This window comes from Heliangelus exortis, chromosome 18 (genome assembly GCF_036169615.1).
Source record: "Heliangelus exortis chromosome 18, bHelExo1.hap1, whole genome shotgun sequence".
Lineage (NCBI taxonomy): Eukaryota > Metazoa > Chordata > Aves > Apodiformes > Trochilidae > Heliangelus > Heliangelus exortis.
In genome coordinates this window covers 11,274,709-11,297,469 of record NC_092439.1, presented here as the reverse complement: position 1 = coordinate 11,297,469, position 22,761 = coordinate 11,274,709, and the positions used below count along the sequence as shown (strand labels likewise).

General features: G+C 39.4%; 2 protein-coding genes and 1 long non-coding RNA gene across 4 annotated transcripts in view; all 3 read left to right on the top strand.

Moving 5' to 3' along the window:
• Positions 1 to 13,901, top strand: part of PIK3C2A (phosphatidylinositol-4-phosphate 3-kinase catalytic subunit type 2 alpha) — a 42,205-nt gene extending 28,304 nt beyond the window's left edge. For both annotated transcript variants that reach the window (XM_071761707.1, XM_071761706.1), the window contains exons 20-33: positions 470 to 574; positions 1,599 to 1,691; positions 2,025 to 2,154; positions 3,705 to 3,841; positions 4,497 to 4,666; positions 6,117 to 6,273; positions 6,682 to 6,791; positions 7,549 to 7,756; positions 8,763 to 8,887; positions 9,258 to 9,375; positions 9,472 to 9,553; positions 10,003 to 10,112; positions 10,201 to 10,326; positions 10,892 to 13,901. In XM_071761707.1, the coding sequence (XP_071617808.1) occupies positions 470 to 574; positions 1,599 to 1,691; positions 2,025 to 2,154; positions 3,705 to 3,841; positions 4,497 to 4,666; positions 6,117 to 6,273; positions 6,682 to 6,791; positions 7,549 to 7,756; positions 8,763 to 8,887; positions 9,258 to 9,375; positions 9,472 to 9,553; positions 10,003 to 10,112; positions 10,201 to 10,326; positions 10,892 to 11,074 (1,854 nt within the window). In that variant the 3' untranslated portion in view covers positions 11,075 to 13,901. The remainder of the gene's footprint in view (positions 1 to 469; positions 575 to 1,598; positions 1,692 to 2,024; positions 2,155 to 3,704; positions 3,842 to 4,496; positions 4,667 to 6,116; positions 6,274 to 6,681; positions 6,792 to 7,548; positions 7,757 to 8,762; positions 8,888 to 9,257; positions 9,376 to 9,471; positions 9,554 to 10,002; positions 10,113 to 10,200; positions 10,327 to 10,891) is intronic.
• Positions 13,902 to 14,075: 174 nt separating this feature from the next.
• Positions 14,076 to 17,877, top strand: RPS13 (ribosomal protein S13). The gene is made up of 6 exons (XM_071761705.1): positions 14,076 to 14,197; positions 14,638 to 14,686; positions 15,585 to 15,663; positions 16,502 to 16,671; positions 17,045 to 17,145; positions 17,799 to 17,877. The coding sequence occupies exons 1-6, from the start codon at positions 14,175 to 14,177 to the stop codon at positions 17,830 to 17,832; spliced, it is 456 nt and encodes a 151-aa protein (XP_071617806.1). The 5' UTR covers positions 14,076 to 14,174; the 3' UTR covers positions 17,833 to 17,877.
• Positions 17,878 to 21,027: 3,150 nt separating this feature from the next.
• LOC139804451 (uncharacterized) lies at positions 21,028 to 22,098 on the top strand. The gene is made up of 2 exons (XR_011729394.1): positions 21,028 to 21,091; positions 21,580 to 22,098. It is a non-coding gene; the product is annotated as an uncharacterized lncRNA (long non-coding RNA).
• The last annotated feature ends 663 nt before the right edge of the window (positions 22,099 to 22,761 follow it).

Here is a 22,761-nt window from a genome sequence, read left to right as displayed (position 1 = left end):
TAACAAGATAATGCCTTCTTGAAGTTGATGTTCTTGTGTCAAATTTGTTGTCATTTGAAACATAATATTGTGTGAGGAGATGAGGTAAGAAAGTAGGATGATTTCTGTGTACAATGACCTGAAATTGTATTTAAACCTATTACTGCTGAAGAATTATCCCAATGTGCAAAAGTATATGATATCTGTTTATATGCTAATAACAGGAACATAGTTTGATAGAGTGGGATGCTATCATTTAGTTCAGCCAAAAAAAAAACCCCAAAAACAATGCACTAACTTCTGTGATATTAGTGTTTTACTGATAGACTGAGTTATTTTAGTAGCTAAAACTGCAGTTATACTTTGTAGCATTCCTTTGACACTGAAGAGATAAAATACTGACTTCAAGATGACTTTGTCAAGAATTTTTCTGTATATTCTCCAATTTAAAAACTGCCATCTGATTATCTGACTTTTTTTTTGTCTGCAGGTTGCCTTGCAGAATGGTATGGAACGGGTGCAGTTATTTTTCTTGAAGAATAAATGTCGTTTGCCTCTCAATCCCAGTCTTGTGGCAAAAGAGCTGAATATCAAGGTACTTCTCATTCAGAGTTCCAAAACCTTTTGTGAAAATTATATACAAGCAAAGGTTTTACAAATAGAATCTGTCGAGGTGCTTGAAAGCTCTTTAGAGCACTTTACACTAGGGGAGGAGGGGTTTAATTAGAAAATCTAAGAGAACAAGGCAGTGTAATAAGATGAGCAAAGATAAAATTTATAGAAATACTGAGGGAAAGCAATTAAGGTACTTGTATTAAAAATACAATAACTCCAAATTTATTCAGATTGTGTTTGAGATAAATAATCCTGATTATAGTAAAGCAGGACACATTTCAAAATACATTAAAGTCCTGTTTGCAGTAGTAATTGAAAGAGAAAATTGAGCAAGCCTATAAAGTTCAAACAATAGCAGTTACTGTGAAAAAGGTGAAACTACCTGTTACTGCCTGTGTCCAAGAGATGCACTGAATCCAGGGAAACAAACAGTAGCTTTATTTTATTGTAAAGATTCAGCAAGTAATAAAGTAGGGCAAGCAGGTGAATTATTTTTCCAGAATTCTATGAGGTTTGATAATATCTGCTTAACCACAGTCTTGGTTCTATCATCATGGATGACTGAGGACCTAAAGGTCTTTGGACACTGGATTTAATCCTGTATAGAGAGACAGTTCATCTTGCTTTCCTTCTCAACTATAGCTACTGAATCATGAGAATGTCCTTGAAAGCAGATAAATGAGAAAGTACTGTGAAATGTGCAAATATCCATGTTTTCATAAAAGTCCTCTAGGTTTGAAAAATTAAAAAGCTGATGATAAAATATTAATGCATGTTCTATTCACTCTTCTCTTCAAAATGTATGAAACACGACTGTGTAGCATTATTGGCTTTTGTACAAGTATTCAACAAGTAACAGCCAAAGGGCTCTTTATTCAAAGGAAGCATGTATTTGCCACAGTTGCAGTGTTCTAGGTCTGAATAGGCACATTGTGCATCAAACCTGCTTGTTATCAGAATGTCTTGTAGCCCTTTTTCAGTATTAACTCTAAATCTACTTGCAGGCATGTTCATTCTTCAGCTCCAATGCAGTACCATTGAAAGTTGCCCTGATAAATGCAGATCCTCTGGGAGAAGAAATCAATGTGATGTTTAAGGTAGGCTTTACATGTATATTGGAGAAAAAAAGTTGAAAATAAACCCTATTTCAGTGATAGCAATTAATTTTAGTGTAGACCAGTAAGCATCATAATTTTGTGTGATTGCTCTTTGTTTCTAGAACCCAAGAGGTTGTAAAATGTGAAAATAAGTCTCTACTGCATGTGAAATCTTTAAATGTAGCCAATTTCTCTTTTCTAGTATGTGGCTGTAAGGAAGAATGTAGCATAAATGTATCACATCCTAGAAATGTAAAGCAATTAAAATCAGTCAAGTTTCATTTTGCTGAAAGCATATTATGTCTCGATGTAAATTTTATTTTCCTTTTGAAGGTTGGAGAAGATCTGAGACAAGATATGTTGGCTTTACAAATGATTAAGATTATGGATAAGATCTGGCTGCAGGAGGGACTGGATCTACGGATGGTTATCTTCAAGTGTCTTTCAACTGGAAAAGACCGAGGTGCAAAACCAAATGCTGCCAGTAAACTTTACTCCCCCACTTCAGTTTCTTGTCACACAGATAACAAAAAGTTTCTGTGCAGAGGCAGGCCCAAGAAACAGTGGAAAGCCAGAGAAAATTTCTATGCAAGAAAACTCAGCATTCAAGAGTATAGCAAGTTAAACTGTTCTGAAATTCTTGATGTCTGTCATGCATTTAAAAGTATTTTTTCTCTTGGGTTCTGAGTTTCTTACATTTTCTGTTGTCAGTGAATAGTTGTGCAAACAAGGAAATGTTTGAGATAAATAATCCTGATTATAGTAAAGCAGGACACATTTCAAAGTGCGTTAAAGTCCTGTCCATTAAAGGACTATTTTTAACAATGAGAGTTTCTACTGCATAATGAAAATGCAGTGTGACTTTAGGAGATGGTTAAATGGTAATGGTAAGAGCTAAGGCTTCTCTTGATGCCCTTACCTGCAACACAAGAAAATAGTGGTACCATTTCAATCCTGATCCTACAAGTTCAGTTGTGATAGAAAATCTTTGAGTCAAAACCAAAATTCTGAAGTGTTTGGAATCTGCAGATGAGCCAGGGAGTATCATTCATGTATGGAAACATGCAAAAAAGAAGAAAATGCACACAGACACATATTCCCCCAGAATTAGTGTCATGCTGGTAAAAGTTCCTTGGGAATATGAGGCTTTTAGGTTTGAAACTAGGTCACAACTTGTAAGTTAGAGTGCAAATACCATCCTGTACCTTGACATGCTTTTTGCTACTTTTCACTAATTCTCTAGAGATAGTAGAAACCACAAGGTCTTTAAGAGGAAAACTTAATTTTTCAGTCAGATGCTAGAACAACATGATGAACACTCTTAAACACACAGAAACATAGGAAAATAAAGAAAAAGCTTCTATTTATGTAAGACCTGATTTTTAGAGAAAAAGTTGCATAGCATGTTATAGTTGTGGGTTTTTTTTTGGGTGCTGCTAATATTGGTGTTCCTAAAGTACCTGAAGGATTAAAGCGAAAAAGAGAAATTGTATGAGGTACAAACTTGCCTTTAGTAGATCTTGCCAAGATAGAAGCAAAATTCTGTCAATCATATAAATGTTTTTCTTATGATTTATCTATACAAATATTTTTACTAAATGGCATCTGCAAAATAAGGCCACATATAAAGCTCACTACCTTATTTCTGGAGCAACCATCTGGTCGGTTTCACCACTTGACAGCAGTTCAGGTTACTCAATTACTTAAGTGTCAGTGCATGAGAAATGCATCAGCATCAAAACATTTTGCAGTTACTGCTTATAGACCAGTACTAGAAAGTAGATACTCAAAGCATAATTTATATGTGCATTCTAGCAACTGTAATTAACTGTAGTAAAGTAAGCCTATCTTGGATTGCTACATGTATTTCACTGTATGCTTTGTGATCTAATCTGCAGAAATGCCTAGTAGACTAATAGCACTATTTTAACAATGAGAGTTTCTACTGAATAATAAAAATGCAGTGTAACTTTAACAGATGGTTAAATACACTTTGTTATATTTTATATAAAGGCATGGTAGAGCTTGTTCCTGCTTCAGATACGCTTAGGAAAATTCAAGTGGAATATGGAGTGACAGGTTCTTTTAAAGAGAAGCCTCTGGCAGAATGGTTGCGAAAGTATAACCCTACAGAGGAGGAATATGAAAAGGTAACATTTTACAGTGTTCTTCTTTTTAGAAGATCTCTTAAAAGGAATAAGTACTCTTATGGAAGAATTAAATTCTTATTCATGATCTTCCACTGAAATTTTTGGTTATGTCTCTAGGAGATTCACATTTTTTTCCTATACTTGAAAACAGAGCAGTGAAAATCCCTCAGATAACTGAAAAGGAGCCAGATTGATTCTCAGGATTCCTGTCAGGACTTTTTATTGGATATAGAAAAAACATACTCCAAATTTCAGATAGGAATGCTGGCTGCTCTTAATTGTGATACAGGAGCATTTACACAAGCAGATGGGATTTTTTTAAAAAAATGTCTTCTTTTGGCTACAGTGGTGTTTATAGCACATTGGCAAAATAACTCTTGTACCTGTTTCTGTGGTAACATACTTATTTCTTTTTGTCCTCAACTCTTTGTTTCTCTTCCATTTATTTTAAAAAAGCAACTGTTTTTGCTGGGAAGTGTTATATCTAAAGATTGCAGGCAAGGGGTCTGTTTGAAGAACACTTGGAAAAAAGAAAATTTTAGGGCCTGTCTTGTCTGGCTTGGATTTTACCATTGTCAAGATTGACTGTTGAATGCATGAATGCTGGTTTTGCATTGATATTTGATCTCAATTCACTTTTTTCTCTCCCTCCCAGGCTTCAGAAAACTTCATTTACTCTTGTGCAGGATGCTGTGTAGCTACTTATGTATTGGGAATTTGTGACCGCCACAATGATAACATAATGCTCCGAAACACAGGGCATATGTTTCACATTGACTTTGGAAAATTTTTGGGTCATGCGCAAATGTTCGGTAGCTTTAAAAGGTATTTTCTGAAGCTAAGCAATGTAGAGAATGAAGTGATTTTTAGTCTATTTTTATAAGCATTATCATTCAAGGCAATAACTTTTAAATACCTGTTATCTGCTGTTCTCATTATGAAGCCAGTATCTCCCAAATTAGCAACAGGTTCCAGGGTGCATTCAAACTTAACTGTATAGAATTAATTTTGAAAAGGCTCCAGCTTCCTGTTTCTGTATTCAGAGCAACCTGAAAGGAGCCTACAAGAAAGCTGGGAGGGACTTTCCATAGTGGTGTGTAGTGATAGGACAAGGGGTAATGGTTTTAAACTGGAAGAGAGGAGATACAGGTTAGACATTAGGAAGAAATTTTTTAGTGTGGGTGTGCTGAGACACTGGCACAGGCTGCCCAGGGAAGTTGTGGTTGCCCCCTCCCTGGAATTGTTCAGGTCCAGGGGAGATGGGGCTTTGAGCAACCTGGTCTACTGGAAGGTTTCTCTGCTCATGCAGGGGGGTTGGAATTAGATGATCTTTAAAGTCCCTTCCAACCAAAACCCTTCTGTGATTCTATTTTCTGGTCTCTGGAACTGTTTTATATTGAAGCACACAGACATAGCTTTCAAATCAAATTACTGTTCTAGCTACTGGTAGATTGAAATGTCTCATAAACATAATTTAACTTCAGTGCTTCCATTCTGCAATCTTAAGATTCTTGTGCTATATGCACTTGGCAGATTTCAGTAGGAATTTCTTTAGAGTGGTTATAAAAGAAAAGTGTTTTATTACAGGAAAAGATTGATATTAACTTTTTTATTGACTTAACTGAAATCACACATCTGTGAGTCTTTTCCAGAAATATTTGATACTTTTTTTAATTTTTACTCTTTGATACTTTTCCAGGAATATTCTTAGAACTGTAATGTAGTTTCATATTTTTAGCTATACTCATATAGTTCATGTATTGCATGCACAAATATTATCAATGAATGAGAAACTGAGTGCCACAACTTTTATGTCATCCAAATACCCGAGTGTGAAACAAATGAGAACAGACTTTGGCTCATAAAAACAGTAGTGAGTGTCAAAATTACAGAAAAGAGTGAACAGCAAGTTTGTACTTACTACTCCTCTGTTTAGAGGAAGATAATCTATATCCAGGATGGAGGAGTTATGTTTTAGTCAGATGATAATCTAGTATTACATTTGTTTGGCTGTTATGGCCTCCAGAAACAAGAGATGGAAGGCATTGGAAAGTAGCCTGGCCTGCAGGTGTTGCTTCAGCAGCTGGACCTGCTTTAGGTCCAGTACCATGTCAGTGTCAGCCCTAAACGGCTGAACCCAACCCAGTGAAATAAAACGGCATTAATGGATTATTTAATACCATTACCTCAGGGCGTGGATGGAGGGGAGGAGGAAGCACATGACAGAATGAATCTGCCTTATAATTAACTGAGGAATTTTGTGCTTTTTGAACAGGGATCGAGCACCTTTTGTTCTAACATCAGATATGGCTTATGTCATCAATGGGGGGGAAAAACCCACTATTCGCTTTCAGCTCTTTGTGGATCTCTGCTGTCAAGCTTACAATTTGATAAGAAAACATGCAAACCTCTTCCTTAACCTACTTTCATTGGTAATGATTTTATTAAATTCAATTGAAGCTTGGTAGATTTCTTGTGTTAGATTGTATTAAATGCTATGCTGCTTATGCTGCAGAAATTCTTAATGCACGCTTTCAAAACCAGAAAGTTCAGGAATACTCCTTAGGAAGGTTGTATTAGGATTTTTTCCCTAGAAGCTTTTTTAATACCTACCTGTTAAAACTAGGAAGATACTACAAATCTGCAAAGTGTTTTAACTGCTACTAATTCAGTAGAAATGGTGAAGGGACTAAATGCTGATTTTAAGTAATCAAAGGCTATTACTGTTAGCATTTAACAAGATAGTGCAGCTTCAAATGAATGTGATGGGCTAAGAGTTTTAATCATTTCAATGCAAAATTATCTTTTTTTGCTGACATTAAAACTGTAAATTCCTGCAGATGCTTTCTTCGGGGTTACCAGAACTAAGTGGGGTTCAGGATTTGAAATATGTCCAGGATGCTCTCCAGCCCCAAACAACAGATGCTGAAGCTACCATTTTCTTTACAAGGTACTGAATCAGTGAAAACTACAATACCTACCAGCATCATTCTCTTACTGGGAGCTTTTTGCTATGAAAAAATGTACTAAGGATGTTTGCAAACATGTCTGTAGAAGTTGTACATTCATAAAATACCAGTTAACCAGTGAACTACATAAATAAGATGAGTTCATATGAGATTAATGCTTGTACTAAAAAACCTTGCCATTAAGAGTAACCTTGTGGGAAAAAAATTGTTTGAAGTACTGAGAACATACTATTTTTCTTGGCTGTTTGAGGCTTTCATTTTGAACACAAATTAAATTGCTTAATAGCAGTATATATGATGACAACCTTGTAAAGCATGTGAAGAAGTTCTGTGTCCCTCAAGTGTTTTTACACACTGGAGAGAGAGGGGTGATGCTCCAGTTTAGCAAGCAGGGGCATGTGTATACAGTGGAACGGAGTTATTGCTGTGTGTTACAGAATGTGCTATTGTACATAATTTTAAATAAATGGGGGAAACTGCAGTAATATTCATCTAACTTTTTTAGCAACACTGGAGAGACATCACTTCTTGAGTAACAATCTATTCTGCAGTTTGATTACTGAGTCTTGTATTAAATGCTGATATGATGCTACTTATGTAGCCCATTGATCACTTTAAAAGCTATTTCTCTGTCAGTAAAAAAATCAAGTTTTATTTTTCCTAGGCTTAAGTCTGATTTCAATGACTATTTTGCATTCTGATGTTTCCTAGTATTTGACTTTACTTTTCCTTTTCTAGGTTGATTGAATCCAGCCTGGGAAGTGTTGCCACAAAATTCAATTTCTTCATTCACAATCTGGCTCAGCTGCGTTTCTCAGGTCTGCCTTCTAATGATGAACCCATCCTGTCATTTTCTGCTAAAACATACTCTCTTAAACAAGATGGCAGAATCAAGCAGGTGTCTGTGTTTACATACCAGAAGAGATATAACCCAGAGAAACATTATGTAAGTATGTACAATCTATTTCCACACAGTGAAGGTGCTGTGCATTTTCTTCCAACATGATACATTTTCTCTCTTGCAATAATTCAGTAGCTGATCACAAAGAATTGGTCAAGGGGAAGCTGTTCTTGTTTAGCCTTAAGCAGATAGCTTTTAGGTAGACAACCAGGTTCCCTTTATGGACAGAAATTTAGTAAAAACACCTGTAGATATGTGTACAGATATGTAAATACACCTATATTCATTCAGTTGGGCTCTAATGTCAGGTCTAGGATGAGCTGTAGTGTTTTTTCTGGTCTGAGTGCATTGACTATAATGGGAGCCTAGAAACTCACACCATTGCTGACACCTAGCACTGAGCCCCACTGTGCATGACAGAAAAGAAAGACAAAATCCAGACCTGAAATCTAAATGGGATTGTTCCTGTTTGTTTTTTGGAGAAGAACAGAGTTGTATTGGCTCTAGCTGGGATGGAGTTAGCATTCTTCATAGCAGTCTGTGCAGTGCTGGTTTTGGATGTCTCTAATTACACCTGGGTTGGTAACACACTCTAGGTGTGGCTGTTGCTAAACCATTGCTGTGCAGTGTCAGGACCTCCAGTTTTTCTTCTCTTTGCCCCTGTTCCACCTGCATTGAGTAGGCTGTGAGTGGGCAAAGAATTGGGAGGGAACACAGCAGGGACAGCTGACCCAAACTGGCCAAAGAGGTGCTCCATAGTACATATGATGTTCAGCAAGAAAAACTGGAGGTAGTCTCAGCTACCTTTATCCTCCTGTCATTTTGTGTATCTGCTTTATGGGAAGATCATGTGATGTTACTCTGCATTGCAGTAGGGCTGCTTATAATTCTGACTGAACTGTAAGATGCAAACACTGTTATTGGGACATGTATGCAGGAGAAGGACTACCATAGCTGAAAAATTTAATTGTTAGGAAAATCATATCGTTAAGTCAGTGCTCTGATATTGTTACTACTTTTATCCCTGTGGGTTTTTTTGTGTTTTGGGCAGGTCTATGTAGTGAGAGTTTTGAGAGAAGGGCAAGTTGAGCCAACGTTTGTCTTCCGAACATTTGATGAGTTCCAGGAGCTCCACAACAAACTTGGCATACTCTTTCCTCTTTGGAAGTTACCAGGGTATGTTCCTAACTCATTTATCATTATTATATCAGAAGCAAAAAAACTGCTCCCAGCTGAGTGGAGGATGAAATAGCTTGAAATGGAGGAAGCAAAACACTTGAGAGGCAAACTAGCCCTCAAAGTTGGCAATCAAAGAAAAAAAAATGCTGCCTTGGTGTCTTCAGTATAGGTGTGATATCACTTAAAGCAATTGCCTGTAAATGTTTCCTTGCCTTTCTATATTGTCATTACCTACTGGTGTGCTATGTTTTCACTCATGATTGACATAAAAAATGGATGTCAGCACTTCAGGATGGAAATAACAATGAAATCTAACTACTTCCTTCACAGAAATTAAGTGAAACTCTTATCTTGTCTTCCCATGTAGCTTTCCTAACAAAATGGTTCTGGGAAGAACACACATAAAAGATGTAGCAGCTAAAAGAAAAGTGGAGCTCAACAGCTACATACAGAACCTGATGAACAGCTCTTCAGAGGTGGCAGAAGTGAGTTCAAATAACTCCAACAGATCCAATGCAAGTTTTCAGATTGGGGTGCTTCTTAACACTTGAACTAATGTGTAACATTTCTTCCAAATGCAGTGTGATCTTGTTTACACTTTCTTCCATCCATTACTTCGTGATGACAAAGTGGAAGGAATAGATGGAATAGCCAAACCTACAGGTAGGTAGTGTTTTCAGGGGGTGTTTATAAATTGGATGATTATGGTATGGCACCATAACGATGTGATAAATTTTTTTTTTAGGTCTTTTATAACTAATTGTTGTTTACCCTCATTGAAAATTTTGCACCGCTGTCTTTCTAATTATGCCTGCATACAGTTTCAGGGAAATAAAATCGTACCAAAAACTGCAACAGTATTTGTGCTTGCTTGGCTTGCTTATGGCTTCACTAAATTATTCAAATTTTCACTCTAAACTGACAAGTTGGTTTCTTACAAGTGAGTGCCAAAATCTGTAAAATCTGTGGCATTGTCCTCTTATTAGAGAACCAGAAATAAAATCAGAATTTGAACCTGGTCTAAGGCTTGTATTTTTCCCCCATATATAATTAATGTAATACTTGTGAAAATGTGCAAATACTACAGATGAAATAATAGCATATTTTTACAGAGGCAAGTCCATCAAGTCCTACCTCAGGCAAAGTGGGAGGAGAAGTGAAGCTATCCATATCGTATAGAAATAGCACTCTATTTATCATGGTGATGCACATTAAAGACCTGGTAAGTAGAGGTACTGACAAAAGCAGTTTCCATTTTGTCAGTTACCTTCCTGCCTAGTTTTGAAACTTGTCTTGGTTTTGGATTGCAGGTTACAGAAGATGGTGCAGATCCAAACCCCTATGTAAAAACATACTTACTGCCAGATACTCACAAGACATCCAAACGCAAAACCAAAATCTCCCGGAAGACAAGAAATCCAACTTTCAATGAAATGGCAAGTTTAAGTTTATGTAGCAACTCCCTGTTGTTTGCTATTGTCTCTTATTCTAAGCAGTAATTAAAACAGTCTGAAAGAAATCTATAAATATATATAAATGGAAAAGGAAGTTGTTTGGAAATCTTTATGCCCTCTTTAAAAAGACAAGGAAAAAAACCCAAGGAACTCGAAAACCCCAAAGCTGAGTAAATGTACTATTACAAGTGAGCAGAAATTTCTCAGACTGACTCGTATGAGTGGTGGGGAGAAGGAAAGAAATCTCAGATCTAAAGATCCCCCTACCCTGTATTCACTGATTCATAACGTGGAGAAGATTAAATTAGGAAGTCATGGCATGCATTCAGTATTTCTGTCTTGAAAACATGGGTCCTTTCAAACACTTGGCTTTGGGAGCACATAATAAAGTAGGGATGCACTTGAGCCCATCCCCTGAGAAACAAACATACTAAATGGTCAGAATGTACAGTTAAGGCATCTGCCTGGGGCTAGGCAGTCAGAAGAAAGGGCAGTCCATGTAACTTCACTTGGATAACCAAAACATTGTTTACTTTTTACCCTCTAGCTTGTGTACAATGGATATAGCAAGGAGACTCTGAAACAGAGAGAACTTCAGTTAAGTGTGCTCAGTGCAGAGTCATTACGTGAGAACTTTTTCTTGGGTGGAATCACACTCTCACTGAAGGACTTCAACTTGAGCAAGGAGACCATTAACTGGTATCGACTGACTGCTGCACCCCATCTGTGAACTCACCTGAGCAAGGCTAGAACAGTTGTATTGACTTGTGCTTTGTACATCTTCCTACTTGAAGATAACTTGCATATCTTAAAGTAAGGGACTCTGCATTTCAACAGGTATGTTGGACCAATGTTCATGTAGCCTGATACAGAAGATTTCCAGAAAACCTGGTGTATGTTTGTGTGATGTTATCAAAGCATCATTGTATAAACACTTGTGGGTAAAGGAGAAGTGGTTTTTAAACCATCTGGAAGTGAAACGAACAGTTTGGCTGTGCTGGTTGGTTAAATCTTAACTTAATGATTAGGCCTCTGGATATAGTACATTTTTGCTTTTAATTTTCATTACCTGAGTTGTGTCATCCATGGCATGATGCTGGAGAATATGCAAGAAATTACACGGGTTTAAAACTACATTCTCACTACTAACCAGACATCACAGAAGCAGCAACAGGTGAATTTCGGTGGCTTCACATGCACTTGTAGAAATGAAGATTGAAAGGCTGGAAAAATTCTTAAGTGTTGCATTTAATCCCAGATTCATGCTTCTCTAAGACTTACAGGAGTGAGTGCCAATTATGGAAGTTGTAAATAACGGTGCCTTATAATTCAAATGCTTCTCTTTTACCTCATTTCTGGTATTTAAATATGTATACCTGTTAACTTCCAGCCCCTTAAAAAGGGGCAAAGTTTTCTTGTATCTGATAACTTGCAGGTCCTACTCAGAGTCTTTTCCTGAGATGTGTTATTTACAAATAACATCACTTACACTGATCTTCATAGTGCAACATAAGTAACTTTTTTCTATTCTTTTACCCATGATCTCCAGCAAATTAATGTGGTACCCTAGAAAATTCTCAGTGTTTTGAAACATCTTAATTGCTGGAAGTTTTAAATAGCACAATGATTAAATGTGGATCCGATTTGAACACTAAACACAAAGTGGCATTTGCACCTAAATTACCTGTAATTCCAGGTAAAGTATGGCCTCTTGTTTAAAAAGCACAACTGCTGAATGAGTTGTAGGTCAGACATGAGTGACATTAACACAGACACAGCTTTCGTAGCAGAGCTTGATCACTTTTTTTTTAACAGTTCACAGCAACATTGTTTCTCACTCCCAGTAAGAGTTGGTTTCACTAAAAATACTTAATTCCAAGGAACATTAGATTTGAACTGTACAGTGACAGTGGGGTACAGATGTGACTCACTGTTAATAAGAGTGGTTCCTAGTCAGATGTTTCTGTGCTACAGGTGTAGCCTTTTTATTTGCCTTACCCACTGTTTCCCATGATCAGGTCTGTCTAAGCAAAGCTTTGGATTTGCACACTTTTCTTTAGTAGTAGATCTTGAAGCAAGGCAGATTATCACCACTAACTATGATTTAGAATGAAATTTTCAAGTAAAATACCCACCTATGAAAAAAGACACAATAAAGGCAAAGACTTGGGTAATACCCAACACTAAAACCTATTTCATAACCTATTTTTCTTTCCCCTGCTACTGACCAATCTCCCTTCAATACAGAAGAGAGAAGTAAACTTGAATCTCTTGGTGCCTAAAATATTCACAGTCCAATTTCATAGAAATTATTACAATTAAAAAGCTAAGAATATCTTGAATGTTAGAAACTGGGTTGATACTAATGGGCGCTAACAAATCCCAGTTTTATTAGGCAACTTCTGCATATTTTTAATTTAGTATATAGCCTGTAAATAACCTATATAACTAACTAGCTATATTTCCTGCTCACTTGATGCTTTTGAGACTCCATTCCATCATTAGAATCACAAGTCACTTAAACACAGGAAAGTAGACTACTGTTTTTGTGAAACGTTCCATTGTGAAATAAAATGAAAGCAATATGTACTGCCTTTTTTGCAGTTTGCTATTAAAGCACAGTGTCTTACAGCACAAAATACAAATAAACTGAAATAATTTAAAAAATTATTTGCAGTTTTAACAGTTGTCTGGACTCTGGAAAAAAATTGTATAGTACTGTATTATTATTAACACTTGTCCTGACTTCTGATTTAATCTTATTCATAGCTCATTTTGTGCCTTTTTCTTCCTTTTCAAGAGTCACTGGCTGAAGCTTTTTTATGGTCATGGTTTTTATTTTGTCTGTGGGATCTGGCCTTGGCCTTTCCTTACATGTAGAGGAACAGCTTCAAGCTTGCATCTCTTTGCACTACTCTCAAGTAAGAAAAAAAAAAAAATTTAAAACAAGTTGTTGCAATAAGACTTTATTTACATACAGAAAAGATGTAATATGAAAGGGGAAAATACTCGGAGTGGAATTTACCAGTACACTAAATAGCTTGAAAATGTAATTTTAACAGCTTTTTATATCTTGTTTAATGAAAATAAAACAATTGTTTTATGCCATGTATGACCTGCAGCCAGAAACACAGCTGTCTGTACAGACTTTGTTTTGGAATTTCAGAGCAACGGCTTGAGCTGAGACCTCTTCCTTTTCTCTATAAACCTAGACCTTTGCACTGAAATGTTTATTACTGCCTTTGTACGATCCGCAGCTCCCTGGCTCTGGCAGCAGGTGCGATCTTTGATAAAGTTCTTGTCTCTATTTTTACAAGCAGAGCTCTGCACAGCCCCGTCCCTGCCTCCAGCCTCTCCCCTGCTCCCTCCTCGCACACTGTGACTAGGATAGTGCTATAGGTGAAGAGTTTGTATCTGTAAGAACCAAACACTTTAATTAAACGAGCTCCTTAATAAAGATGTACAATAGTGCCCTCCGCCGCGCCCCTACTCGCGGGTTAAATGTGACTCCGTAACTGTCCTGTAAGTACATTAAACATTATTCTGGGAAAAAAAAACTATTTGTAAATTCGTGTGCTGGTTTCCAGGGGGTCCGGGGGTGGTGGGGAGCGGGGACATCCCCGCTGTGGCTGCGGTACCGGGACCCGCGCTGCCCCTCAGACCCTGGGCGGGGAGGTTCGGGTCCTCCGTGACCTGCGCAGCTCTGAGGTCGCTGATTGGCTGGCGGGCGGGTGAGGGGCGTGGCCAGGTCTGACCCCGCCCTTTCCTGCGGAAGCGGAGCGGGAAGGGTCCCCGCCTCGCGCTGCTTGTTCTCTCCTGCCGCCGCCATCATGGGCCGCATGCACGCTCCCGGGTAAGTGGCGGCCGCGGGGCCCGGGATGGGGCTGTGGGGCCGGTTTAGGGCTGCAGTGAACCATCAAAGGGCGTCGCTGGTGGATGTGGGAGCTGAAAGGCTGCTGAGGGAGCGATGGGTCGCATTTGGGGGTGGGGGAGCTGTGGGAGGTTGGCGGCAGCGGAGATGTGGCGGCGGGGTGGGGAAAGACTGCGGCCGGGACTGAGGCACGGATTCCTTTGGCCGGCTCCGGTCGGGGATATTTTTGTGGTGCCCGGGATTCTCTTCCCGGCGCAGTTTGGACTCGTGGCGGCAGTGTCTCCAGGAGAGTAGGAAGGCCGCGGGCCTCGCCCGTGTGGGCTGGATGCGGCCCTGCAGGAAACGCGGCCTCGTCGTGGGGTCACCGCCGCGGTCTGGCTTGTCCGGCTCCCCTCAGCGTCTGATCTGCTTCTTCCTTACAGAAAGGGCTTGTCCCAGTCAGCCTTGCCTTACCGGCGCAGCGTGCCCACGGTAAGTAACCTCCCCGGCTGGTGCGCACCTGGGCGGGCCCGGCAGCTGCCTCACGGCGCTGAGGGAAGGGTTTGGTTCTCACACTGCAGCTTAGCAGTGCCTGGGAAAAAAATAAAACCGAGAGCACTGTCGTGTTTTGTGTTCGTTAAAAATCATGAACTTGGGCCTGTGATTCTTAGAGTAGTGAAAACGTTTTGCTAAATGATTGGTTGGGCAAAAAAGTCTCTTCCTCTTTGTGTCTCTCTGTTGAAGTACAGCTTCAATGATTTTTGGTCTGTGTGCTGATAATCCCTAGAGATTAAATTACTCTTTTCCCCCTCGAGTTTGCCCTTTCGTATTTTGGAATGTGATGACAGTTTTCTAAGCTGTTTATAATAGTAAAGTGCTGCTCAGAGCACTAACAGGTAATTTCAGTGGGTCTTCTACCTAAAAGGTTTACCTGTAAACTAAGTGAGCAGCAGCTTGATCTAGATTGCTTTGAAAGACTGTGTCTTGGAGGATTTGTTGACAGAAAGATGAATTTATGGTGTGCATGAAAAGGCATTAGCTGAAAAGCAGTTAAATGGAAACATGAAATTAAAGCACAAAACATGAACATAAAGAGATATAATTTGAAGTAAGACCGTGGGAAGCTGCTTGAAGTACCACTGAGTGTTAAACAGTTTAATACAGATTAGGATGCTCAAATAATATACTTGTTTAAAAAAATGTGGTGTTTTCTTTTGCCTAGTTTCATTTGTATTTTGAGTTGTAATCTGTAGACCATTTCCAAATATACTTTTTGCTGTGCTTTTCTGTTTCATGCTGTAGAAAGCTTTTGTATAGCTAATCTACATGGCTGTGATATGTCATGTTCATCACTTGGGTTTTGATTTGTTTTTTTTCCAATTTTCTTTAGTGGCTGAAACTTACTTCTGATGATGTAAAGGAACAGATCTACAAGCTGGCTAAAAAAGGCCTGACACCATCACAAATTGGTAAGGTTTTTTTCCCAAGTGGAGACAAAAATATGTTTGTGACTGTAATAATGTAATTGTTCCTTTAACCTATGTTAAATAACATGCTAAGGAAATACAGGTTTTCTGATGTATCTGTATTCACTCTGGATACCATTAAACTGTAATATGCCTCATTTTGGCAAGATGTAATGTGAAGTAGGTGGGGGGTTTGGGTTTTTTTCCAGCAGAAGATGTGAAGCATCATAACCTGTCCTTAGAGATGGCCACTACTGGATGTTGCAGGGAAGTTTAGTCTGCCCAGTTTATTGGAGAAGAACTTGACATCTCAAATACCTGGCACTGTAGCTGCATAATTGACAAGTTCTCCCTAATTTAAACCCCTCTGGAGCTTTAGTGTCCACATGCTACAGCTTTACGTGTTCATGAGTTCTGTGGTGAAACTGCATGCAGTATTACTACTTTTAAATTTATTTTATGGTAATCCTGAATGTATTAATGATCTCTATAAGTAGACTAAAGATGTCTGTGACATCTTTGTTAATCATAAACAGTTTTGAAATATCTGACTTTAATGGATCCTGTTGAAAATTTCTCAGTAATATGCTAGCACTTAATGTCTTAGCCAGCTAAATGTGAGCAGTGGTTTAGTTGTCTGTTAAGAGCTGTACAACAGTGTTTCAGCTTTTGTAGGTTACATTTTGCTCACTCATCTACCATTTGTTTACAGTTTAACCAGAAAGGTTTTTAGTTTAGGGGAGACTTTTTTTGGTGTCTTGTGAAACCAGCCTTGCAGTTAACAAGGTTTGTTCATGTAGGCTTTTTCTTTTCAGTGTGAAATGTAAAATGTTTGTTTCAGGTGTGATCCTGAGGGATTCCCATGGTGTTGCCCAGGTTCGCTTTGTTACTGGCAACAAAATTTTGAGAATCCTTAAATCAAAGGGACTGGCCCCAGACCTTCCAGAGGATCTCTATCACTTGATCAAGAAAGCTGTTGCTGTTCGCAAACATCTTGAGAGAAACAGAAAGGTGAGTGCTAATTTAAGGGGATAATTCTTGACATTTGGTTTTTTCAAGTAATACAGTAGTCTGTTTACAGCTGGAGAAAGCAGAGACTGAGTGCATCCTGTTAGCCACCTCCTCTGAATAAGCTTAAGGGTTTAGGGAGGCATTTTGGCAAATGAGAATGGTGTTTGTCTATGAAAAGGGTATTAAAAGCACTCCTTAAACCTCATATTTCTGGTCCTGTTCTGATTTTACCAGATTTGTCAAACTTTTCTAGTGGGAATGTGGAGTTTGTAGCATTAGCTGTGGATTTTCTTGCTTCACCAAAGTTCATCTGAAGTGCCCATTATGAAGAATTCCAAGTAGTGCTTGATTGTGATGTAACTTTCTTTTCAAGGATAAAGACGCCAAGTTCCGGCTGATCCTGATTGAAAGCAGAATCCATCGGCTGGCTCGCTACTACAAAACCAAGAGAGTGCTGCCACCCAACTGGAAGTAGTAAGTCTTCACTTTTGCTGATACTGTCACAGAGGTCTTGTAGGTTTTGTGAATAATATGCTGGGGCTGTTATTCATAGGATGAAGGGTGTGTAACAATCAGATACATAGGTGATAACCAGGCAGCAAAGAATGGTAGTTCCATAAATACTGATAAATTAATGAAATGTATTGCTGGGTAGCAAGTGTTGTAACACTTGGAAAAAATTGTCTGAATGAGTGAAGTCACTACTATAGTTTTTATACTTCCTGCAAACTACAATCTCTGTTCTCAGATACTTCTATAGTTCGTGTAACTTTAAAAATTATTGAAAAATGGAACTGTGGAAAAAGTGAAAGTAATTTGTAGCTTTTCTTTAGGAAGGCTTAGCCAGCAGAGTAGAATTCCTGTAGAAGTCAGGGTGAGCTTCTCTTTTTATGAAAAGGCTCAGGTGCACCAAGCCATGGTTTTGAATGTATGCTTTTGTGCTGTTATCCTTGTGTCTGTGAAAAGAAAAAGTGAAATCTTTGTGTATGGAGTAAACATTTAAAATGGATGGTCCTTAAGCTCAGGACTGGTAGTTAAAGCTTTGTTCTGGAGCAGTGTTTTTGACAACTAGTTTGAAAAACTGGCTCTGCAATTAATATTTCTCTTTCTCTCTCCTTTCTTTTTAGTGAATCATCAACAGCTTCTGCCCTGGTCGCATAAGAGCTGGCTATGACTTACTGAAAGAATAAATTTTCTTTAACTGTTTGTGTTGTCTCCAAAGTGGTTGGTGTCTTGTAATCAGACATTTTCCAAGGCTGAGTAGACATATGGCCATGGTTTCCATATTGCTGTCCTACAGTATCAAATTTGGGTGGTAGTTTTTGCTGTTCTAGACCAACTGTATAGTTCGTGTCTACGTTAAAACTAGATTTTTGATCCAATAGCCTCAAGTTAGTAAAAGTGATCTAATCACAGCAGATGTGTTTTGTTTGTGTGGGGCTGTGCCTCTGTCTCCTGCAGGAAGAACTGAAAATGTAGAAAGTGCAGAGAGTAGTCAGGAGGAGAGGAGAGCAGAAAAGGGAAGCAAACTTCCAGAGCTTGAGTATTCATTTCAGGCAATGTAGCTCTGCTGCTTGTGCTTACAGCTTAAGCAGACCTCAGCCATTTCCTGACACTGATGCTGTAATTTTTAAAGTAATTTTCAGAATAATGTTGAAGATTTGTATAAAAACAGCAGTTAAACTCTCCTCGGATGTTACATCTTCACTGAGGTGTTTTTCCCCATCCCAAAGAGCAGTAGTTTTACAGTCACTGCTATGGTTCTAAATAGCTTCAACCTTGTGTCATTTGTTTGCTGGATAAAAATGGAGAACAGACTGGTTTTTTTTTTTCCTTTTTTTAGGAGGAAATTTTAACTGGATTTATTCTGAGCTGTTGTGACTGTTACTTCTAAGTCTTGGTGCATTGTGTAACTGTCCCTATGGTTTGTTTAAGTAAATTTAACATTTTTGTAAAGTTTATGACCTACTTTCTAGATAATAACCAGTTGACCCTGCTAACTTCTGGATTTAAATTTCTGGTGATAAACCAGTTTCATAGTACAAAATAAAAAGTTCCTGTGAGTCAGGTTGGACTGAACTGAAAAGCAGATGAATGCTTTGGCCATTCGTTGCTCTAAAATAGCTGTGTGTAAATAATGAAAGTACCAGCAGATGGCACTGTAAATCACTACTGTTTTAACAGCTTCTGCATTCCAAATAGTGCCACCTAGAGATGAGATGTCAAGGCTGATAGTCGAAGCCAGTGAGCAGATGATACATTCAGAATCCTAAACCTACTGTTTGGTTGGTGCCAACTGACACCATGGTTTTGAGACCAGTAGTGTTGAAGCTTACAGAATATGCTTCTATATTACACAATATTCTGGGGTGTTCTGAACACAGTCTGAACTGTTTCTTTTCTGGCAGTGGTTTGCTAGAGGGGCTGAAGGCAGGCTGTGTCGTGGGATTTTGCCTATCCAGTGGTGCTGAAAGCTGCTGACCTTAGTAGAAGAGGGAAGGGCAGGGGTTGTTACAGGGATGGGGAGTGGAGAACAGGAAGGAGTGCCATGTCTTGTGCTGTGCTGTCAGGAAAGAAATTACTGAGAGACAGATCCTGAGCTTGCAGTATGATCAGATGAAGGTGTTGAAGGTACTCCTGAGGATAAAGAGAGTGGTACATCATATCTCCTGCCTGTAGAACCTGGTAATCTCTTGTCAAAGAATGTTAATAGTATTGTGATTGTACTGTTCTGTATGTAGTTCTACTACCTACTTCCTGTAAATCATTGGCTAGTTAAGTTGCTAGTTATTAAGCTGCCTGTTTTCATTCAGATTGTCCGTCCCTTACCTCTGTGATTACCAGAAGAGGTAACACTGTGTCAGATCCATTTGCCCCAGCACACAGTTTGTCAGCTCAGCAGCTGGCATGACACAGGACAGTGCCAGGACAGTGCATGCCAGGCTGGGTGTGGGGTAAATCCTCTTGGGGGAGTGGGCTCTTCCAAAGCATGATACTGAGCAAGGCATTTGGAGGATGTGGTCCTACACCATGTGTCTGAGGAGGGGAATGGGGCACTGGGAGCTGCATGGACACAGGAAGCATCACGTAAGTACCATTTGGGGCAGTAAAGGACTGTGCCTGGGTGAGAGGGAAATGGGGTTCCTCCTAACTCCCTTACCACATAGCCAAGCACCAGGAGGGTTACTGAGTCCTTCCTGCTGCTCTGGGTAAAGGTATTGTATGAATGAATCCAGGTCTGTAAATACTTGCCAAAATTAGTTCTTTATATGAAACATCACAAACTGTCTCTGCCCTGTGGTTATCTCCAGGCTCCACCCTGGTTTCCCTTTCTCCATCAGGGTTCTGTAGGCTTTCTGCCAGCTTGCCCTTTTTCTGATTACAATGTCTCACCTCTTCACGTTTGCTTTTTGCATTGGCTCAAACTTCAGAAGCAACGTGCCTGTTTCTGCCTCATTCTCAGCAGCCTTTTCTAAATTTCTAGTGTCACTCTTGCAATAGTTTTTGCTTTCCCAGCAGATACAAATCAGAGCTATGGTTGGTTTTTTCCCCGCCCTGATCTGATGTGAGCTTTTTCCTTTGCTGTGCCAGCGTACACATCAGAAGGGAACTCAGCTTCCCCAACTTCCAGCTCTCAGCCCCTCTGGTGCAGTGAAGCCTTCCCTAGAGAGGCACATCCAGGGGGCCTCTGTCTCCTCAGTGAGTCACACGACATGGTGCCCCCCACAGCAGCCACACGGCTGTGCTGTGCTTTGCTGCTCCACACCAGGCTGGTTCCCACGGCAAATTTGCTTCACAAAAGCTCCCCAGTAGGAGGCTCCCGATCCTTCCCAGCTCTGCAGCTATTGCAGGGCTGTGGGTTCATGTCAGAGGCTGCTCTCCTTTGGCTGATAAACAGCCAGTTTTGAGGGCTGGCTTCTGAGGTACCCTGTGCACTTGCAGAGACCTGCTGACCAGGGTTGTCTGCCTGTTCCTGGGAAGGTTTGTTGTAGAATTGTTTCAGGAAAACCTCATGATCCTTTCAGTCACTGCTGGGGTGACTGATGCTGGTAAGGAGGGAACTGTTTTCCTTCAGGTCTGAGATTCTAAGTCCTCCATTGCACATGAGACAGGGAGTTTGGACAAGGTCACTCTTTGTGTTGCAGGTTGGGTTTTCCATGCAGGTTCCCAGTCCCTTGTATTCCAGATGTTTTTTGGGAACATTATGTTGTTCCCTCTCTTGCCTTTCAGCACTTTTTTTCCCTTTGGAGTTTTTGTGCTCTGTTTGCACTGACAACTCTGGCTGTGTTTGATTTTCCTGTTGAGGAAATATCCTCTTGCAAATCAGTCAAGCCAGTTTTCTTCCATCCCTCTAGGTGGCATGAATTTAGCTTACCCTGACTTGAGTCAGCATTCATCCTGGAATGCTAAGTTCCAAAAGGTGAGTCTTTTTTGTGGATGCAAATAAACCATCTTATTATTATCTCTGTGGATTTTTCTAATTGTCAGTTCCTGTTTACAAGTACTTATGTGAAAATTAAGAAACTTTTAGTAATTTATTTCAAGTAAGGAAACTTAACTCCTGGTTCTTCTGCTAATAAATAGTTACCACTGCTGGAAACAATGAATTTTTCTGCCAGAAAAGGGTTTAAAAAGTCAGTCATGCTGTAGCAATAACAATTAGAAAAAGCAAAAAATTATTTGGGTCTATAAATATATGGCTGCAGGTATGTGCCCTTCTGCTTTTTTTCTGGAAAACAGAGCTCTTTATGGATGTTTTCAGCTGCATTTTCTGCCATTAAGCTTTCTACAGTTTTTGTCTCAAAATCATTGCATGCGAGGTAATCCCAAATAGCAGAATGAGACTGAAAAAATGTATTCTGATTTTTCTGAGTGTGGGTTTGTGTCCCTTTCTTCCACTGTTTGCAGTGTCACTTACAGATCATGACAGACAATGTAGTTAAAAAGCATTGCACGTGTTTCTGGGGACTCAAGGGCCGGGTTCACTCCTGTTGGCATTTAAATGAAGAGCAGTGGGGCCTGCTGAATTCACCAGAGTCAGGTTTGGTACTTCTACAACTCTGGGATAGGTTTCTGGCTTAGTCCGGTGCTGCTTCATATTCACGCAGGTTTTTTGCTTCCTTTTAAATGCTGGAATCAAACCAGTGAAAAATTGTGCTCGAGAAATCCCTTCAGTAACTGCATCATTTGCATGACAATACGTGGTCGCTCCCTGGTAACCTCCCTCCCAGCACATACCTTGGCAACAGGAAATGGTTCAACAATGTTCTCCAATGGGATGTCTGTGAATGTCCCTTTCTTGCTTCCCAAGGATTTCTGGACATACTTGGATAAATGAAGCTCTCCTTTGTTCCTCAGCACTCTGTGCTGCTTTGGGGATAAGTTTCATTTCTGCTTCGAAATCTACAACCCCTGTAATGAACAGTGTTTCTGGCTGGTGTGTGTTGATCTCTCTCACCACAGGACTTTTTAAGGACATTAACAAGCACAGGTGCAGTAACTGGAGCTGAATCAATATAAAAAATTAAAGGCATAGCAATGTCTATTGGATATGATGCTAAACAGTAGCATTGTTCTACAGGGCTTCCTCACTAGGGAAGAAGTACTGGCAGTTAAGACAAAAGGAAGGGTGAAGTACAGCCTGTTACATCTACCAGAAATCTTGAAATACTGTTTGGTAATTAATTACAGTGGCTGTGCCTGAGGCAAAAGGTGTACCTACATTAAAAGATCACCTGAGTTTTCTAGTGAGTACTGGTTTTACAGCCTAATATTTTATTCCCTTTGTGGCTGCTCACTCAAGACCCCTTTTCAGGTCAGAATTCTTCTTCAGAGCCAGGAAGGACTTTCAAGTTTAGTGCAGCTGTCAGGGATCAATCTCTTTTACAGCTCCTTCAAGTTCTTTACGATGCAGATGAATAATTTCCATGGCTCCTGAGCCCTGTGTTATGCCAGAGTGAAAAGAGAGTGGCTGGAGTTTTGAACTGGAGAAACTATTGACTGACTGGGTGAGATAACCAGTGACAGCTATTAAAAATTAATCAGGTTAAATGAACTTGGGAAGGATCCAGATCTAAGAGAGTCAGTTCT

Bases quoted from the DNA above. Each gene is read 5' to 3' on its own strand.
- RPS13 (XM_071761705.1), top strand. From the start codon at position 14,175: ATGGGCCGCATGCACGCTCCCGG. The intron at 15,664-16,501 runs GTAAGGTTTTTT...TGTTTGTTTCAG, and splicing joins CCTGACACCATCACAAATTG to GTGTGATCCTGAGGGATTCC. The intron at 17,146-17,798 runs GTAAGTCTTCAC...CTTTCTTTTTAG, and splicing joins CTGCCACCCAACTGGAAGTA to TGAATCATCAACAGCTTCTG.